The sequence below is a fragment of the Leucoraja erinacea genome, chromosome 27 (genome assembly GCF_028641065.1).
Source record: "Leucoraja erinacea ecotype New England chromosome 27, Leri_hhj_1, whole genome shotgun sequence".
Classification (NCBI taxonomy): Eukaryota; Metazoa; Chordata; class Chondrichthyes; order Rajiformes; family Rajidae; genus Leucoraja; species Leucoraja erinaceus.
Genome location: NC_073403.1, coordinates 8,281,769 through 8,302,949, shown reverse-complemented (window position 1 = coordinate 8,302,949; position 21,181 = coordinate 8,281,769). Strand labels below are relative to the sequence as shown.

Genomic DNA, 21,181 nt, shown 5'->3' with positions numbered 1-21,181 from the left:
AGGTTGATTGCAACCAGGATAATGGTTGGGTCTTGCGACTAGAAGTCTGGATCCACCCCTGGAGAGAGAAGGAAAGAGAGTAAATCACGTTACTCCCCAGTATTTACTCCCCAGTAGCCTCTGCATGCATGGATGTTGCCCAGTGATATAAATGTCCCTCGTGGTTCAGTACCCTGCAGAAATGTAATGGGTTGTATTTTGCAATGCAAAGAGTTAAAAAAGGAGATATGAGGAATTACAGATGCTGCTTTATTCTCCATTGATTTATATTGTAAATAGAAAGTAATCCCTTGTTATCCACACCGCCAAAAAAAACAATCTGGCCAAAGAACAGATTATCCTGGAGTTCCATAATCCTTCAGTGGGAGAATTCCAGATTTTGATTTCCCTCTTTGTATTAAAAACTGCATTCTGATTTACTCCTGGTGGGTTTTGTTCTAATTTTAATGCAAAGCTGCTTGCCTTTGAGCTTCCCACTGATGAGCTCTCTGAGTTAAACACTGTGAATGAACCACCCTTCAGCCTTCAACACTAATGGGAACCCAAGCCAAGTATGGATTCTAATACTTTTGCACCAAACAGGCGTGTGGTTGCCTTGTCCCTCTCCTACCTCCCTTCATAAGCAATTTGCCTTTCAGTTAGCTCAATTCCCACACACAGGGTGCTTTTTTAAGATAAGTTCCTTCTGCTGCCAGTACTTGTGCAGTTGAAAGTTTCAGACACAGCAGATAAATGTATCCTAATCCTGTCGTCTTTTCCATCTCTGGTCCTTGGGACTGCTACCACAAAGTCAATGCTAAGAGTAGCAGTCTCAACAAGCTGCCATTTGGGGACTGACAGCGCTCAATACAATAGGCAGTAGGTGCAGGAGTAGGCCATTCGACCCTTCGAGCCAGCACCACCATTCACTGTGATCATGGCTGATCGTCCGCAATCAGTACTGCGTTCCTGCCTTCTCCCCATATCCCTTGACTCCGCTATCTTTAAGAGCTCTATCTAACTCTCTCTTGAAAGCATCCAGAGAATTGGTCTCCACTGCCTTCTGAGGCAGAGAATTCCACAGACTCACCACTCTCTGGGTGAAAAAGTATTTCCTCATCTCCGTTCTAAATGGCCAACCCCTTATTCTTGAACTGTGGCGCCTGTTTCTGGACTCCCCCAACATCGGGAACATGTTTCCTGCCTCTAGCGTGTCCAATCCCTTAATGATCTCCTTCAATAGTGCAGAAGGTTGTTCCTTGCCAGGCAGATGAGGAATATTCCAGGTTTGATAGATTAAATTAGTTGATCGAATTGATCAGGGTTTTCAAAGGATGCTCTGAACTGTGAGTGAAAGGAAGAAAGACAAATTAACAATAGACTTATAGAGTGATACAGTGTGGAAACAGGCCCTTCGGCCCAACCTGCCCACACTGCCCAACATGTCCCAGCTACACTAGTCCCACCTGCCTACGCCTGGTCCATATCCATCAAAACTTGTCCTATCCATGTAAACATTGCCCAGTCTTGATCATCATTGTGTGAATCCTGCTCAAAATTGTCAGTTTCTCGGCTGAAATTTGGCTTTGATGTTCCCTGCAGTTCGCCTGTCTGCATTTGGTTTTGACTCGTGCTTGAAGAAGTATCTCTTTAGACCAGGAAAACATTACCCGTCAAGTTAAATCTTCCAACGTCAGCCCTGAAGAGATGAAAAAAATGGTGAAATGGTCAGTTCAGTGACGTTGTACAGGCACGATGTATCATTTGGTCTGAAGAAGGGTCCAGACCCGAAACGTCACCCACCCTTTTTCTCCAGAGATGCTACCTTGCCCGCTGAGTTGCTCCAGCACTTTGTGTCTATCTTTTCTATCATTTGGTGCTTGTTGGAAATGCCAGATGATTAGAATAAATGACTGAATATGATGATGTTTAATGCAGGACATCTCTCACTGTGATGATGGCCAAACCATTGAAACCCAAATACCTGGGTTGGTTCTGTGTCTATAACAGAGATATGTAGAATAGAAATACTATGTGTAGTGCTTTGTGGCATAGCGAATACCATTTCTGGCCAGACAGCGCCAGAGCCCTAGGTTCGATACTGACCTCAAATGCTGTCTGTGTGGAGTTTGCACCTTCTCCCTGTGTCTGCATGAGTTTCTTCTGGATACTCTGGTTTCCTCCCACATCCTAAAGACGTGCTGGGTTTGTAGGTTAATTGACCTCTGTAAATTGCTAGTTTGTAGGGAGTGGATGCTTAAAGTGGAATTTTTAGAACTAGAACGGACATAGACCAAGCGTGATTGGATATGTAGGAAGGAACTGCAGGTGCTGGTTTAAATCGAAGATAGACAAAAAAGCTGGAGTAACTCAGCGGGACAAGCAGCATCTCTGGAGAGAAGGAATGGGTGACATTTTGGGTCAAGACCCTTCTTCAGACTCCAGTCCAGTGTGGAGTAGGGTCTCGAACCCGAAACGTCACCCATTCCTTCTCTCCAGAGATGCTGTCTCTCCCGCTGAGGTACACCAGCATTTTGTGCCTAGTGTAAACGGATGATTAATGGTCGGCATGAACGATGGGCTGAAGGACCCTTTGACGGGCTGTATCATTCAATTCAATTCAATTACAGACTTCACTGCTGGTGTTAGTGAAACTACTGATACTTGTGAACCGATGAAGGAATGCTGACTGTGAGGGAAGGGGAAAGAGAGCTAAAAGAAATTGAGTATCTTAGCATTGTGATGGATTAAACCGTGACATATGGGCCTAAGCGTGTGTGTTTTTGCATCACATGAATCAATATATTGAAGAATAAGCCTTTTTAAGCAACAGCTTAAACTGGGGCATTAAAGCAGCATTGAGAACACATTTCATGTAATGAAAAACAGAATGCTTCAAAATCAAAATTAATTTAAATCGAACTCCACAGTGTTATGTGTCTTTTCCCTTTTTCGATATCGATTCTTTAAGTAAAGAAGTTTAGAGATCCAGCACATAAACAGGCCCTTTGGCCAACTGAGTACGTGTTGACCAGCAATCCCTGTGCACCAGCACTACACTGAGAGCAATTTAAAATTTTACTGAAGCCAAATAACCTACACACCTGTACGTCTTTGGAGTGCAAGAATAAACCGATGCACCCGGAGAAAACCCACTTGGTCACGGGGAGAACATACAAACTCCGTACAGACAGCACCCGTAGTGAGGATGGAACCCGGGTCTCTGGCGCCGTAAAGCAGCAACTCTACTGCTGCTCTACTCTGCTGCCTCAAAATTAATTAAGTTGCATCATTATACTGAACAAAATCCGTGTTTCGCTCATGTCCAATGTGATAAAACTCTCGACCGAAAACGTCACCTATTCCTTTTCTCCAGAGACGGTGCTCTGAACCGCTGAGTTACTCCAGCTTTCTGCCTCTATCCAAGCTAAAATTGAAATCAAATTGATCCCTGCCCCAGCATACCATGTGGCAAGGAGCAGCGTCAGGGAGAAACAAACCCGTCTGGTTTGTATACAACTAAACAAGGAATCTCGTGAGACATCCTGGATCACTGGAAAGCAGTCCTGTTAAAAATACTTTGTGTTGTGTAGCGGAAGAGAATGGAAGTGGTACGCTGCGCTGGAAATTGATGGCTTAAAGTGCAGATGTGTTTACCTTGAGTCAACCCCAGTCTGTTTGTGTTGTGCAAGACATTAAGATCCAAACAAGCAACTGTTAATGGAGTTCTGTTCATGAACTGCCAGAGATACAAAGGCTAATGTCCGCAAGTCTTTTATAGTTCTTAACCCTTGACTTTAGGTGACAAGTTAAGTGAATATTTTAGTGCCTAGAGTGAGACTTTTTACACATTTGATGATAGATCCATCTTGAACCCAACATACTTGGTTCTAAACTTTGTGTGTTTTTGTGGTGTTACAATTGGGTGATTGTAGTGAGCGACATTAAGATCCTTCAGAAATGCTGTCTTTTGAAGCTGTTCCTAAGCATTCTTAATGCAATTTCCAAGTCACAACGTATGGATGTTATTGCAAAGTTATTTTAATTTATATTGAGTATTACTCTTGATTGCCGAGAATTGTCCAAGATCTGCAGTCTACGTATTAAATCAGTCATTTTCTTCCCTTTGATTTTCCCGCCCCTTGGCCCACATTGGGGCGGTGGAGTGGCGCAGCGGTAGAGTTGTTGCCTCATTGCGCCAGAGACCTGGGTTCAATCCTGACTACGGGAGGATTTGCAGGGATGACAAAAGCTTGATAAGAGTGGTGGCCATTTTGGCTTGAGCTGAGGCTTTGCTCCTGTTGCTATGAATCTTTAAAAATCTAATCCACGGCCACTGCAGATACTCAGTCATTGACGTACTCCAGTCAAGGATAGAGAAGAACTTTTGATATTGAGCGAATCGAAGCTTATGGGGATACTTCAGGAAGGTTGACTGGTGGAAGATTGGCTCTGATCTCTTGAGCAGCAGTGCTGGCCCAGGGGGCCAAAACACCTACGCCTGCTTCTGTTTATGTTCTTATGTTTAGATCAGGGAATTAGAAGGAAGAGCGGAAGGTGGAGATTCCAGAGAGTGGTTTATAATTAACTCCGTCATAAGATCCGCAATCTGTTTAAAGACGTGTTTGTACTTTGAATGGAAAATGCGGAGTAATTGGCTTTTGGACCATTCTGTGCCACGGGTCAAATGTGTCACGGGCTTAAGCTGTGTATATTTAGTAACCGTATGGCAGCTTAACCATGCTGGAGGAACAAAGCTAATGTTCCTAAGTCAATTGAAGCACTTGAAGTTTTGCATTATTGGGGCAAGACCAGGGTGACCTTTCTCTTTTGCGGCTGTAACTGGACCGTTACCAAATATTTGACCGGTCTACCTCTGATATTACACTCGGCAGCCTGCTGAATATTTATGTATCGGCTTTTTCATTGTCAATCTTATTACAGTGTGTTGATAAACTATAAACCAGAAGATCCTGAAACACTGTAAATTAAGCTCCTTGGTTATATTTATACAGATCGGCTGTAGGCTGCTAAACCAATTAAGGCAAAGTGACCTTTGTTTGCCAGTTGGTATTGGTCAGCCTAACCAGTAGTGCTCAAAATGTTTATTCTTCAGGCCCATGTCAATAGTCGGCAGTGATTATTAGTTTAGTTTAGAGATTCAGCGCCAGAACAAGCCCTCTGGCCGACCGAGTCCGCACTGACCAGCGATTCCCACACACGAACACTGTCCGACACACACGCGGGACAATTTACATTTATACCAAGTCAATTAACCCACAAACCTGTACGTCTTTGGCGTGTGGGGGGAAACCGAAGATCTTGGTGGAAACGCACGCAGGCCACGGGGAGAACGTACAAACTCCGTACACACAGCACCCGTGGTCAGGATCGAACCCTGGTCTCCGGCGCGGTAAGGCAGTAGCTCTACCGCTGCGCCACGATACCGCCCTATTGTTTGGACTTGACTGCGTTAGTTCTCCTGCTTGCATTGCTCTTGCCTGGGCTCAAATTGCTGCCGCCAGCACTGGAGTGAGTGCTGCACTCTGACAGCGAGGGAAAAGCTAATGGGACGAGTCTTGTAAAAACGATCACCTGTCAAATAGTTGACCTTGACGTGAGGGTGAGAAGTCCAACTCTAGCCCTGAAGCTGACAAGGAATCAAAAATGGCCTGAAAAGATAAATATAGTAATGGCCCCAGGTAAACTTCAGCGCATTTTGGAAGTTGCTTCCTGCTTATGAGCTAGGTTGTCACGGCAACTGGAAACGCACGAGCTGGCTGAATGGGGACACAGGGAACTGCAGATGCTGGAATCTTGAGTAAAAACACAAAGTGCTGGAGGAACTCAGTCGGTCAGACAGCACCTGGGGTGGGAATGGACGGGCGATGTTTCAGGTCAGGATTAGATAGATTCTTGATAAGAAAGAGGCTGAAAGGTTGCTGGTGGAATAACGTGAAATTGAGTTTTAAATCAGTTCGGCTACATTCCTATTAATTAACGGAGGAGTTCTGAGAGGCCGTGGACTACCGTCACTAAGTTCTATGTTCATAGGTACAAACAACACTCGCATTTTTAGTCTGTCCATTTAGTGAGCTTGGGCAGTCACATCCAGCTTATTCTTGCTTCAATTAGCAAAGGGCCGGTCCCACCAGCATGCGACTGCATGCGGCGAGCGCGACCTAATGTGGTCGCTTGAGCCGTACGGCCTCGCGGGGCCGGTCCCACTTTGATCGCAGGAGCCGTATGGAGTTGCGCGGGGCTGGTCCCGACCACGCACGGGGCTCCAAAAAACTGACACTGTTCAAAAATTCCGCGCGACAACGGCCTGTCGTCCCGCAGCCGCATTGAGGCCGTATGCAGCGCCTCGACGTCGTACGCAGCGTCGCCTAGCACGTGGCGTGGCGCGATGACGTCACCGCCCGGCTTGCCGTGATGACGTAACTGCCCGTCGCCGTGCGACGTCCAAATTCAGTCGGCCCGCCTCCTGCCCAGCTGATTGGTGAGTATGATGTCGGGACCAGCCCCGCACAACTCCAGACGGCTCCGAGGTTGGAAGTGGGACCGGCCCCGCGAGGGCGTACGCCTCAAGCCACCACGTTTGGTCGCGCTAGACGCGTGCAATCGCATGCTGGTGGGACAGGCCCTTAACTCATTATAATACCTCAGTTTAAGGTTTGATTTTGGGGTTCTGTGAAATCAAAATTTACCGAAGCAGGTTATTTCTTTAGACTTTATAGACATAGCACGGACATAGGCCCTTCAGCCCACCGAGTCCATGTCAACCAGCGATCACACTAACGCTACCCTGCACACTAGGGACAAGTTACAATTTTTACCAAAGCCAATTAGCCGACAGATCTGCACGTCTTTTGAGTGAGGGAAGAGCCCACGCGGTCACGAGAGAACGTGCAAACTCCATTCAGACAGCACCTGTAGTCAGGATCGAACCTGGGTGTCTGGCGCTGTAAAGCAGCAACTCTACCGTGCAGCCCCTTATTGACTAATTGTCATTCAGTATACTCCACTTATCACCGGTGCATAAGATCATAAGATTTCCTATATGGAATGTAACAAAGGTAGTTACATATAGATCTGTAATACGAGCACGAGAGAAACAAAGAACTTTGGGGGTGGGGGGCAAAAATATCTTCAACGTTGTTCCAAATATTTGCAGCAACCATATTATGCAGCGACTGATCTTAAATAACTACTTTCTGACGAAAGTATGGGAAACGTAATGTTTGCACTTTGTGGACATTTCATGCTGAAACAGATGTTCTAGCTAAAATGAATCGTCCATAAAGCTTGCAACCTGGCTGCTCTCTTCAGCAATACATAGCCTCGTTTCATTGCTTTGTGTTAGGCCAGTACCAATGACTGTGAATCCGATCTGAGCCCCATGGCTTTAGTTTTTATATGCAGGGAGATTACTTTGGGAAATAACTTCTGCACGGCTATTCAAGAAGATTATAGGGGCTTGGGGTTGTTTACCTTTATCAGAAATGCTCAGCAAAAGAAATAGCATTACACAAAATAAACTTTTTATTTCTTTACTTGTCGACATTTTGATTCAGACTGCTGTGCATTTGGCATTTCCTGCTAAAAGACCAGAAGGTTTTCCATCTCCATGAAGCCATCATCCAGATTTCACTGCCACGTTTCCCCTGATGGTGAAATCATTGCACAGAGTGTCACAGAGCCGAATGTGTCAGCCATGGCTTACTGGCAGCGAGCTTACCTCTCGGCCATGTAACAAAGAAAAGCTGTGTGGGAGAGGGGAAAGGAGCAGTCAAAACATAATAGTGGTGTGGAGGAAGGAACTGCAGATGCCGGTTTAAACTAAAGACAGACACAAAAAGCTGGAGTAACTCAGCGGGTCAGACAGCATCAAGGAGAAAAGGAATAGGCGAGACCCTTCTTCATACTTCAGACATAATAGTAGCACTAGCTTATTCCTCAGGTCACCTTGGGCTTCCCCCTTCTCTGAGACAATCCCTCCTCCACCCTTCCTGTAATTTAACAAGCCTTTTCCGCTTCCTTTCCAGTTCTGGCAAAGTGTTTAGTTTAGTTTAGTTTAAATACAGCGCGGAAACAGGACATTCGGCCCACCGGGTCCTTGCCAACCAGCGATCCCCGCACATTAACACTATCCTACACCCACTAGGGACGATCATTACATTTACCAAGCCGATTAACCTACAAACCCTGAACGTCTTTGAAGTGAGGGAGGAAACCGAAGATCTCGGAGAAAACCCACACAGGTCACGGGGAGCACGTACAAACTCCGCACAGACAGCACCCGTAGTCGGGATCGAACCCGGGTCTCCTGAGCTGCAACTCTACCGCTGCGCCACCGTGACCGCCCTGTATCTTTGTGTCAGTGTTTCCGTGTCTTTGAAACATTGACTCTGTTTCCCTTCCCACAGATACGTCCTGACCCACTGAGAAACAGCTTTGTCTATTTCTGCTCTAGGTTTTCTGTTTGTACTTCTAGATTGGACTTGAGCATCTGCAGTCTTTTTTAGTGTTTGCATAGCAATGGTGCAGTGAGGGATATGCTGAGCCGTGAGGCTACAGATAGTGGTAGTGTACCTTTCTCCTGACTACAGCACCTCATGGTCGCCCAGTTGTGAGCTGCTAAATCTGTTCTACCATTAACATGATTGTGTTGCTTCAGGGTATGGTGTTGTGAAGATGGGGCCTCATGTCCTCCATGACAGTGCAGTGGTCAGTCCTGTCAATGTTATCAAGGTCAGATGCATCTATCAAAGGTAGACGGACGAGGACTATGGCATTCATCCCTTGTTTTAGTTCACTGACTCTCTGCCTTAAAAATACCCAAAGACTTGGCCTCCATAGCCGTCTGCGGCAATGAATTCCACAGATTCACCTCCCTCTGACTAAATAAATTTCTCCTCATCTCCTTTCTAAAGGTACGTCCTTTTATTCTGAGGCTGTGGCCTCTGGTCCTAGACTCTCCCACTAGTGGAAACATCCTGTCCACAACCACTCTATCCAGGCCTTTCACTACTTCAGTTTTGATTTGACCACCAGCAGTGCGAGAAAGCCTGGGTTTGGATGTTCATGGAGTCAAAGAGTGATACAGTGTGGAAACAGGCCCCTCGGCCCAACTTGCCCAGCCTGGCCAACATGTCCCAGCTACACTAGCCCCACCTGCCTGCGCTTGGTCCATATCCCTCCAAACATGTCCTATCCATGTACCTGTCTGACTGCTTCTTAAATGTTGGGATAGTCCCAGCCTCAACTACATCATCTGGCAGATTGTTGCATACACCCACCACCCTTTGTGTGAAATAGTTACCCTTAAAATCCTATAAAATCTTTCCCCCTTAACCTTCAACCTATGTCCGCTGGTCCTCGATTCACCTCATCTGGGCAAGAGGCCCTGTGCATCTACCCGATCTATTCCTCTCAAGATCATGCTCAGGACCAATTTTGGCTGCAATAACATCTGCTGTCAATTAGCTTATTGGAAATTCACTCTGCAAACTTAAGACAAAATTTTACCACTGTCACCTGCGGAAATTTATCATGGGAAAATGTTTGTGGTTTTGGAACAGGTTGGAGACTGAAAAGGACAACACACCTGCAACATAAAATTATATTACAAATGATGGGCGGCAGCAGATGTTGTTTTGAACCGTCAGTTGGAAAACTCCCTGAGGATTGGCAATGTATCTGAGAAGTGTGATGCAGTGTGTAGGGGATATTTGACAGTGAGCTGTTCAAACCATCTATAATGTACTGCACAGTTGAAAAATTAACACTCTTGGCAGCATCTAATGTCTGTCCAGATGTCTGAGAGGTTGAGTAGGCTGAGTCTCTATTCCTTGGAGCGCAGGAGGATGAGTGTCGATCATATAGAGGCGTATAACACCATCCTGGCCCCACACTCATCTCCCCGCAACCTTCAGGTAGAAGGTACAGGAGCCTGAAGACTGCAACGTCCAGGTTCAGGAATAGCTACTTCCCCACAGCCATCAGGCTATTAAACTCGGCTCGGACAAAACGCTGAACATTAATAGCCCATTATCTGTTTATTTGCACTTTATCAGTTTATTTATTCATGTGTGTGCATATTTATATAATGGTATATGGTATTCTGTAGTCATGCCTACTATGTTCTGTTGTGCTGAAGCAAAGCAATAATTTCATTGTCCTATCAGGGACACATGACAATAAACTCTCTTGAATCTTGAATCTTGAAAATCATGAGAAGAATAGATCGGGTAGATGCACAGAGTCTCTTGCCCAGAGTAGGGGAATCAAGAAGCAGAGGACATAGGTTTCAGGTGAGGGGGGAATGATTTAATAGGAACCAAGGAGTAACGTTATCACGCAATGGGTGGTGGGTGTATGGAACGAGGTCGTTAAAGCAGGTACGATCGCAATGTTTAAGAAACATTTAAACAGGTACATGGATTAGAGGGATATGGGCTAAACGCAGGCAGGTGGAACAAGTGTAGATGGGGCATGTTGACCGGTGTGGGCAAGTTCGGCCGAAGGGCTTGTTTCCAGGCTGTAGGACTCTATGACTAGGTCGATTTTGGATTATGATATGGGCATGGCAGTTGAATGCTGTTTGCTGCAGGGGAATATTTGCTTAAATGGGAATTAATTTGGATCAGGTGTGTTATTGTCGGAAGCTTGATTTTTACATACACGGATAAATTGGGAATGTAAATCATCGGTGACCATGTTCAGTACATTTTTTTAAAGGAAATATGAATACTATCAGCTGTTCCAACAGATTTACAAGGATCTGGTATTGTTGGCAGTCCACTAAATTGGACAGGTACAGCTGTCTGCAATGGGATCAGCATACTTGGGAAGTGGAGGCAGGAATGCACAGACATTGGAGCCAATTTTCCGAGTTCATGTTGCTGGTTGGAATTATTGGCAGCCAGTGGCACACATTGGGTAGAATGACCACAAATGCCAAGTGTCTGCAGCCCGCTGGCAAAGAATGCTGGCCACACATGCTCTGCCAATCAGTCTCATTGTCTCAGGCTCATGTCACTGGTTGTAGAATAGAAAGATAGTCTTACAGCGTGGAAAGGGGTCCTTTGGCCCAACTTGCCCACAACCACATGCTGAGACGGAATGGCAACATTTCAGGTCGAGACCCAAAACATCACTCATTTCTTCTCCCCAGATATGCTGCCTGCCCTGCTGAGTTACTCCAGCATTTTGTGTCCATCTACAATAGTCCCAACTACATGCCTTTGGCCAGTTTCCCTCTAAACCTGTCCTATCCATGTACCTATCTAAATGTTTCTCAAACGCTGTGATACTACCAGCCTCAACTACCTCCTCCTGCAGCTCGTTCTATACACCCACCACCCATTGTGTGAAAAAGATACCCCTCTGGTTCTTAATAAATCTTTCCCCCCCCCACCTTAAACCTATATCCTCTGGTCGTCGATTCCTCTCCTCTGGGCAAGACACCAGTATTTCTTATGGCCAGCACCACCATTCAATATGATCATGGCTGACCATCTAAAATCATTGTCCAAGGAAAGTCACTCAGCGGGACGGGCAGCATCACCAGAGAAAATACATTGGTGACGTTTTGGGTCGGGTTTGAAGAAGGGTCACAACCCAAATCGTCACCTATCCATTTTCTCCAGAGATGCTGCCTGACCCGCTGAGTTACACCAGCCTTTTCCGTCTAGCTCCACATGAATCATTGTTTTTGTTATCTTTTTTAGTTGAACCATTGGAGGGAATCTTTTCTTACCGTACAATGCATATTTATTGTTGTCCAGCGTTTTATTTTTGGAATACCTGCAGTCAAGACCAGTCGCCATATTTTTCTCTTTCTGTGTTTATGTGCAGGGTTTTTTCCGAAGAAGTATCCAAAAGAACATGGTCTACACCTGCCACCGAGATAAGAACTGCATCATCAACAAAGTCACCCGCAACCGGTGTCAGTATTGCCGACTACAGAAGTGCCTAGAAGTTGGCATGTCCAAGGAATGTAAGTCTCAATGCTCCGTCCGGTCTAATGCATGTCACACGACCGACCGCAAGCTTTCCTTTGATCATTTGTTTCTGCTATCATACCAAGGAGGTGGAGTGCAGAGTGAACTAACAGGACTTTCAATTCTCAGGTGTCTACCGAGCTGTGGGCATTTTGTGAAGTGTACTATCATGCTTTTTTAACCAAGTTTTCTATGGAGCTTAGAGAAGTGAATAGAGATCACATTCAGATTTACTAATTCCAACAGTGCTTGACACAGATTGGATGTGGGGAAGAGGGCGCAGCGGGAGAGCAATTGCCTTACAGCGCCAGAGACCCGGGTTCAAACCTGACTACGGGTGCTGTCCATGCGGAGTTTGTACGTTCTCCCAGTAGACAATAGACAATAGGTGCAGCAGTAGGCCATTCGGCCCTTCGAGCCAGCACCGCCATTCAATTTGATCATGGCTGATCATCCACAATCAGTGCCCCGTTCCTGCTTTCTCCCCATATCCGCTAACTCCGCTATCTTTAAGAGCCCTATCTAGCTCTCTCTTGAAAGCATCCAGAGAACTGGCCTCCACCGCCTTTTGAGGCAGAGAATTCCACAGACTCACAACTCTCTGTGTGAAAATGTTTTTCCTCATCTCCGTTCTAAATGGCTTACCCCTTATTCTTAAACTGTGGCCCTTGGTTCTGGATTCCCTCAACATCAGCAACATGTTTCCTGCCTCTGGCGTGTCCAAACCCTTAACAGTCGTATATGTTTCAATAGGATCCCCTCTCATCCTTCTAAACTCCAGAGTATGCAAGCCCAGCCGCTCCATTCTATCAGCATATGACAGTCCCGCCTTCCGGGGAATAGCCTGCATGGGTTTTGTCCGAGATCTACGGTTTCCTTCCAAACTCCAATGGCGCACAGTTTTGTAGGTTAATTGGCTGGGTCTAAATGTAAGACATTGTCCCTAATGTGTGTAGGGTTGTGTTAATGTGCGGGGACCACTGCTGGATGCAGACCTGGTGAGCCAAAGGGCCTGTTTCCGTGCTGTATCTCTAAACTAAACAAAAAACTATGATGAGGAATCATGAATCACGGGCCATAGTGTGAAAAGTGCAGAGTTTCCACCCGAATGATTGACCAATCCTTTGCACCCACCACAGATGCTGCCTGTCCTGCTGAGTTCTTCCATCAGATTAATTGTTGTTCCACATTGCAGCATCTGCAACCTCATGTGTCACCAATATTGTCCCTGTTACAAATTCCATCATGCACCCCACCAGAGTCAAACTATCATTTGTCTTATCGTATTTGAATTTGACCTCAATTTTCAATCCATCAGTTCCCCACAGATCCTACTGCTCACTCACATACTAGTGGCTGTTGGCAGCGGCTAATTAACCTGCCATCCTACATGTCTCTGGGTGGTAGAGGAAAACTTGCGTGTTCACATGTCGTTTAGTTTAATTTAGAGATACAGCACGGAGACAGGCCCTTCGGCCCACCGAGTCCGGGCAGATCAGCGATCCTCACACATTAACACAACCCTACATACACTAGGGACAATGTATTAGATCAGTGGTTCCCAACCTTTTTTAGTTCATGGCCCCCTTGGGCTCTCTAATTTTTCTGTGCCCCCCCCCCCTGACATTATTAGCGGAAAAAAAGTGCCCCCCTTCATTGAACCAGTGGCCCCCTAAATCCCCCAATTTTTCTGTGGCCCCCCTGAAAATTGCCATATGGCCCCAGGCTGGGAATCACTGTATTAGACCAAGCCAATTAACCTACAAACCTGTACGTCTTTGGTGTGTGGGAGGAAAGTGGAGCATGCAGAGAAAACCCACGCAGTCACATGGAGAACGTACAAACTCCGCACAGACAGCACCCGTAGTCAGGATCGAACCCGGGTCTCCGGTGCTGTAAGGCAGCAACTCTACTGCTGCGCCACCGTGCAGAATCTACACTGGGAAGCACTGGAGGTTAACATAGAAACATAGTAAAACTAGAAATCAGGTGCAGGAGTGCCATTCGTGAGACTGCACAGCATTCAATATGATCACTGATCATCTAACCAAAACAGCCAGAAGGGCCACATTAACTCCCTCAAATATATGCTGTTAAGACTGAATGTCAAGTGAGAAATTATGGAGCCACGTTACACAAAAGTGCTGTATTGAAGTTGAAATTATGGAGTTAATTTTGACGGGAATTTATTCTTATTATGAACTGTAGAGATCTTGTCAGGAGACCAGAATGATCCATCCTCAGCAATGCTAGCATCCCCAATGTCTGTCCACGGACATTCCTTCTTGGTAGAACACTAATTTGTGACAGGTTGCAACGTGTTGCTGAGTGAAATCCTGATAGTTTTGGGCATTTTGAAAAGCGGCTTCCAGCCAGATTCTTGCTCAACTGAAGCATGACGGAAATTAATTGAGTTCTGCCTAAAGAAGCCTAAAATGATCTTGTACATATTGAGCTTTTGTTACAAGTACTTAGCATTTGTCAGAATGTAAAGAAGCCAATTTGTCAGCTTCGTCCATCATAAGTTATTTAAATTTTCTTGGAAGAGGCCAATTTGCGTAACGGGCTGATAATTTACAGTCTGAAATCTGTGATGTATCCACATTCTGATTACACTGAGAATCAGAATGTTCACAAAATCAAATTCCTAAAATGCATCACAAGCCTTCAAAAGTCATCATTTGTTTTCCATGGACTGCCACATCCCATATTATATATACAATGCATTTATTAATGTTTTATTAGATATATTTACATAGCACCTATTACAACGAATAGCATTTGAAAATCATTTGGATATTCTAGAGCATGGAAATGTCCACTCTGACCATCCTTCACCCATTCACACTGGTTTTATGTCACCTAATTTTTGTATTCATTCCCTACACACTGAAGGCAATTTACAGAGGCCAATTATCCTACAAATCTGCCGTCTTCGGGATGTGGGAGAAAATTGGCGCACTGGAACATTTTAATATTTTTTTCTGGCGGATGTGGAAGATGTTTTATAAGTTGTTCTTTCTTCCTCCCTGAACTCAAGTTCTGTAACCTGGTGGAGGTGCAGATCCAAGGCTTTTTCAGGCTTTGCATTAGAGACCCCGCAAACTAGCTGGTTTCGGCATGTTATGATTGACTTGATGGGCCGAATGGCCTAATTTTGCTCCAAAAACTATACGAACATTTTCATAGCAAAAGGATTTGAGTATAGGAGCAGGGAGGTTCTACTGTAGTTGTACAGGATATTGGTGAGACCACACCTGGAGTATTGCGTACAGTTTTGGTCTCCAAATCTGAGGAAGGACATTATTGCCATAGAGAGAGTGCAGAGAAGGTTCACCAGACTGATTCCTGGGATGTCAGGACTTTCATATGAAGAAAGACTGGACAGACTTGGCTTGTATTCGCTAGAATCTAGGAGATTGAGGGGGGATCGTATAGAAACTTACAAAATTCTTAAGGAGTTGGACAGGCTAGATGCAGGAAGATTGTTCCCGATGTTGGGGAAGTCCAGGACAAGGGGTCACAGCTTAAGGATAAGGGGGAAATCCTTTAAGACCGAGATGAGAAAAACATTTTTCACACAGAGAGTGGTGAATCTCTGGAACTCTCTGCCACAGAGGGCAGTTGAGGCCAGTTCATTGGCTATATTTAAGAGGGGGTTAGATGTGGCTAAAGGGATCAGGGGGTATGGAGAGAAGGCAGGTACGGGATACTGAGTTGGATGATCAGCCATGATCATATTGAATGGCGGTGCAGGCTCGAAGGGCCGAATGGCCTACTCCTGCACCTATTTTCTATGTATCTATATGTAACATGATATTTTATGGGAATTCACCCTCTCTGTATCGTTAGGTGTCCCAATTCCCCCAATTTCTTGATCTAACAACGATGGTGCTGTGTTTGGGGGGGAAGAACTGCACGGATGAAGCGGGGTGGTGGGCGGTTGAGTAAGCTGAATTGGAGAGTTCAATGTTCATGCCATTGGGTTATAGGCTATCCAAGGTGCTCTTCTCGTTTGCATGTGTCCTCGCTCCGGCGGTGGAGGAGGCAAGGGCGGAAAGATTGTTATGGGAAAGGGAATTAAAATTGCAAGCACCTGGGTGCTCCATGTGGTCTCGGTGGACATAGCACCAATATCTGGAGAAATAGTCGCCTAGTTTACGCTTGGCCTTGTAGACGTAGCGGAGGCCATATTAAGAGCATCGAATGCAATAGATGAGGTTGGAGGAGGCGAATGTAACCCATGTTCTCACCTGGGAGGGGCTATTCGGCTGCTTGGTTATATTTCGAAGATAGACACCAAATGCTGGAGTAACTCAGCGGGACAGGCAGCATCTCTGGAGAGGAGGAATGAGCGACGTTTCAGATCGAGACCCTTCTTCAGACTGAAGTCTTCGGTGTAAACCAGCATCTGCAGTTCCTTCCTACATACTGGTTATATTTTAATGTTTTCCAAGGCACTGCCAGCATCATAACATCTAATCTATCTTCTCGCACCACTTTAAATGAAAGCTCTTATCTATCTCTTAGCTCCAGATTGGGTTTACATGTGGTTTGTGCTGAATTAATCTGATCTGAGGCCAGGTGGTGTGGGTGTGATTGTCATCTTTGGCATTCCTGAGTTAAGGAGGAGAAGAAAAATCAACAATTGTCCCTTCTCCTGACCCCTACCCTGGAACCTCGGAGGAATGTGTGTAAATAAATGGTTTACTTCTGATTGATGCCAGAAATGTTTGAAACCTGATGCGTGAAGGGATATTTTGGACAAGTACCCACGTTTGATACGGAAGAATTGAAATGATTGTGGAGAGAAGTATTATAGATCATGTTACGGAATATTTTAGCATTCTGCCTGACATGTTTTCTGCTGCAGTGTGTATGTGGGTGGACAGTGTGGTGTAGATTTCTTCGTGTGCAACAAGTTCTTAAATGATTTTGGAGTTGGGTGTCCGAACTGATAGCGTTGAGAGATTTAGCCCTCCATGTTGGTCCAGCTTCTGACTGCTGGTGATTAGCAAGGAGAAGGAGAATGGTTCCTTTCACAAAAGTCGGTGCTGTTGGGAACAAACACGTTTCTGTTCCCCTGCCTCCTGCCTCGCTCCAGGCGGGTCAGAGAGCACTTGGATGTCAAACCAGATGGCTCGCAGGAGGCTCTGTTGGGTAGCAGCGGCTCACATCACCCAGCAGCCAGGCACTGCATGGAGCGCACACACAACTGTAACTCTGTCCATTGAGCTTCCTGAACACAGCTACAAGAACTAAGCTGTGTAACATGAATCTGTTCATGCAGTCACACAATTCCTTCTTGTGACAGATTGACACTATCACCCTTTTAACTAGAATGGATCCTAAATGTCGTGTATTAGATTTCTGGGACACAGGCAAGGGATAACAGTGCAGGCATTCATTCGATTACCACTTGCCCAGAGACCTTCCGGGAGCTATTGGGCAGCACGGTGGCGCAGCGGTAGAGCTGCTGCCTTTCTGAGCCAGAGCCCCGAGTTCAATCCTGACTACAGGTGCTCTCTGTGCAGAGTTTGTACGTTCTCTGTGACTGCGTGGGTTTTCCTCCCGCATTCCAAAGGCGTGCAGCTTTGTCGGTCTCATTAACAAAATCACCTTGAACTTTGTGCTGCCCTGCTCTTAATAGATTTCCCATTCCGTTAAACGGTTCATTTCTCACCCGGCTTCATTGACCATTGCTGACATACTTGTGCCTCAGCTGGGAATGCCTGACAGTAGGTGGTGCTTCCTGAGAATGCCAAAGCAAATACCTGCTGCAGACACGAGTATTTCCAAGATAAATGTAGACTGCTATTTGAACGGGGTTGTGTCTGATGCTGGTGGACGTGGAGTGTTGAAGGAACAGGACGTTTGAGTGGCTTGAGTTGACGTGAGCAGTCGCCATCTACAATTTCAATAAGTGGTGTGAAGTTAGCGTTATTCGGCAGAAAGTGAGCTATGTTTATCAAATGCACTCCTTTGAAGTTAACGGCTTTATTCTACTGGGGAGAAAGCTAGCTTTATATAGTCAATGGCAAGACCCTTAACAGCGTTTACGTGCAAAGGGATCTTGGAGTCCACATTCGTAGCTCAACTAAAGGTGTCTGCACAAGTAGATAGGGTGATGAAGAAGATGAAAGACATGCTTGACTTCGTAGGTTGGATGGACTTGGATGGTTTTCTCTGGAACGTCGGAGGTTGAGGGGAGACTTGATAGAAGTGTATAACATTATGAGAGGCATTGATAGGGTCGACAGTCAGAGCTTTCTACCCAGAGTGGAAATGCCCAATACTAGAGGGCATAGCTATGAAGTGAGAGAGGGAAAGTTTAACGTTTCAAGTTGAATGTTTGGGGCTGGTAAAGCTGGTGGGAATTTCCCCTTGCCCATCCCAATCCCAAACATCCCTGCATTTCATGAGTTTTTTTGAGGTGCAGAGCAATTTCTAAGTTTAAAACCAGGATGAAAGTAACTGATAATTAGCTCACAAACCATCAAAAATCAAGGCAAGCGGATAAAAACGGCAACAGACCCAAAAGCCTTGAAGTTAACAAATATACCATTGAGCACTTGAGTTCAGATTCATTACAAACAGAATGGTTAGCCCTCTGAGCGCAATGTACATGTTCATTTAACAGAGCTCATCTTATTAGATAGTAGACAAAAAAGCTGGAGAAACTCAGCGGGTGAGGCAGCATCTATGGAGCGAAGGAATAGATGACGTTTCGGGTCGAGACCCATCTTCAGACATCTTATTAGATGTTCATTGAACTTATGCCACAATGAGAGTATATATTTTTTTCATAAATTAAAAAATTAACTCTTTATTTTTGTCCTGAGGTATCTCGGGGATACATGCTCCAATCTGGTCAGACTTTGATTCTTTCCATTGCCAATGAAAACAAAGACTCTACATAGAAATGGGGAGCCAGCACAAAGGAAATTAAAATGGAAGGAATAAATAACCTGAATGGAAATGTTAAAGAGAGTAATAAGAAAAAAGAGTTGATAGAGGAAAGCAGCTAATCCTCGCAAGAGTAATTGATATATTATTTTAAAACATTATTATCATTACTTTAAAATCTCTGCTTTCCAGCAGCATTGTGAATAGTGATTGAAATTTCTGTCTGATCAATAAAATTAGATTTTTTACAAATGGCAGTGGACTGTAAAGCAAAATATTTATTCAGTGGCAATTCTTCAAATATAGTTCAAGGATTTCTGCTTCTGACTGGGAGCCACGCGTGTTGGAAGCACATACCAGGAACTAGGGTGCAAAGGTCAGTACTCCCGAAGAGATTTTCCGTCCATTAATTTTAACGGACAGAAAATCCTGCAAGGCATGTTGACCTCTCCTCTGAATTCCCATTGTGCTCCCCTCACCATGAGGTTTACCCTCAAGGACTGCCACCCCCAAAAGCGCATTTGCAATACGTACATTTATCAAGACACCATACAGCAAACCAGAACGACAACGCTGCCCTATAATAATCTCAAGCAATATTGCAGTCATTTGGTAGCTTTTCCCCGTCAAGATCATTTTCAAGTCTGCTGTTAAAATTAAAATGAAATAAGTACATTCCGCAGTGGGTCTGTGGGGAGAGTTGTATTATTCATCATCAAGGAATGATCAGCATCTCTCATGACCTCCATTTTGTAAGATGGCAAATGTGCCTGGATGTACTGAGCATTTGGGGTAATTAGGGGTTGTCTCAATTTCTGGGGGGGATCATTTATCACACATGTTATTCACTCATGTGGGTGCGTTAATAAACGTCCTGGAGTACAACGTCATGTTGTGGCTTGTTAATCATTTAAAAGATCTTCAGGGCTGATGTGCCACGATTGCCTATGTTTCCTTTCCTCCATCTTCAATAATTGAACTTCATTCTCAGAAAATAAATATTTTGCCATGTATTCTGCATTTCCATAAAGCAACAAAAACTTTTCACTGCATCTCAGGACTAGTGACCTTAAATTAATGCCAAATAACTAATTGTGGAGCCCACAGCACAGAATCAGGCCTTTTGGCCCAACTCGCTCATGCTGACCCATCTATGCCAAGAGACATACAACATGTAAACAGGCCCTTTGGCCCAACTTGTCCATGCTAATCAAGATGCTCCATCTACGCATAGTCATACAGCATGTAAATAAGCCCGATAGCCCACTGATTTTGTTATGCAGCAAAACAGGCTGCTTTTCTTCTGCAGGGTTCATGCATGAGCTGTAACTCATTCATGCTCACATATGCACATAATTATTTTTATATCCAGCTTCAGGTACAAGTTAATAAGCTCCATTCCTCTGAACAACAGAGGAGAAAGTTATTGTGGAAGTGCAGATTCTTAGGTCAATCTATTTCCGAACACCCTATTCGATCAGTTGACTACATGCTTCTGACATTCAGCTTACTCAAAAACCTTGTGTTTGTTCTTGTCACTACCAAGATATTTGGAATATCTTTAGAGTTAAATCGGAGTGGTAGACTTGGTGATGCAAGGATGGAGGCGAGGGAACTCTGTGACAAACTTAGTCATTTAGTTGTGGAACCAGACGTGTGCAATAATCCAGACCATTGCTGGAACCTGGAACTGAGGAGAAAAAATCGTTCTCCTTCAGCTCTGGTAATTCTAAACTGAATGCCCCAAAGAGCAGGATGGGATTTGACAGATAAATAAGGGCATACCAGCGTGTGTTTCTAATGAGTTGCATAGAGTTCAGCTGGGTAAGCTTCAAAACTATCCCTTGCAGACTTCAGCCACAAACACCAGCTCTGAACTTCCATCAGTTGGTTCTGTCTTTTATTTTAGGCTATTCCATAGTTGAATTTTTACGTAGAGAAATTCAATTTGTCGGGGGTGGGGGGGGGGAAGCAGATGCTAGTTTATACTGAAGACCGAGACAAAATACTGGAGTCATTCTGCGGGTCATATCTGGCAGCATATCTGGAGAAAAGGAATAGGTGATGTTTTGGGTCGGAAACCTTTTTCAGGCTAAAGATGGGTTCCGACCCGAAACGTCACCTATTCTTTTTGACCAGAGATGCTGCCTGACCCGCTGAGCTACTGCAGCATCTTGTGTCTTGTCTTGTTAATTCCGAGCCACTTGGCTTGGAGTGTCTTAAGTAAGCTGATGCACTTTTATGCTGGTGATGGATGGATATGGATTACGCACAGGTAGATAAGGGAT

At 45.0% G+C, this 21,181-nt stretch overlaps 1 protein-coding gene across 2 annotated transcripts in view; it reads left to right on the top strand.

Moving 5' to 3' along the window:
• The window catches only part of raraa (retinoic acid receptor, alpha a), a 531,083-nt gene that overhangs the window by 474,813 nt on the left and 35,089 nt on the right, over nucleotides 1–21,181 (top strand). For both annotated transcript variants that reach the window (XM_055656972.1, XM_055656973.1), the window contains one exon: nucleotides 11,842–11,983. In XM_055656972.1, the coding sequence (XP_055512947.1) occupies nucleotides 11,842–11,983 (142 nt within the window). The remainder of the gene's footprint in view (nucleotides 1–11,841; nucleotides 11,984–21,181) is intronic.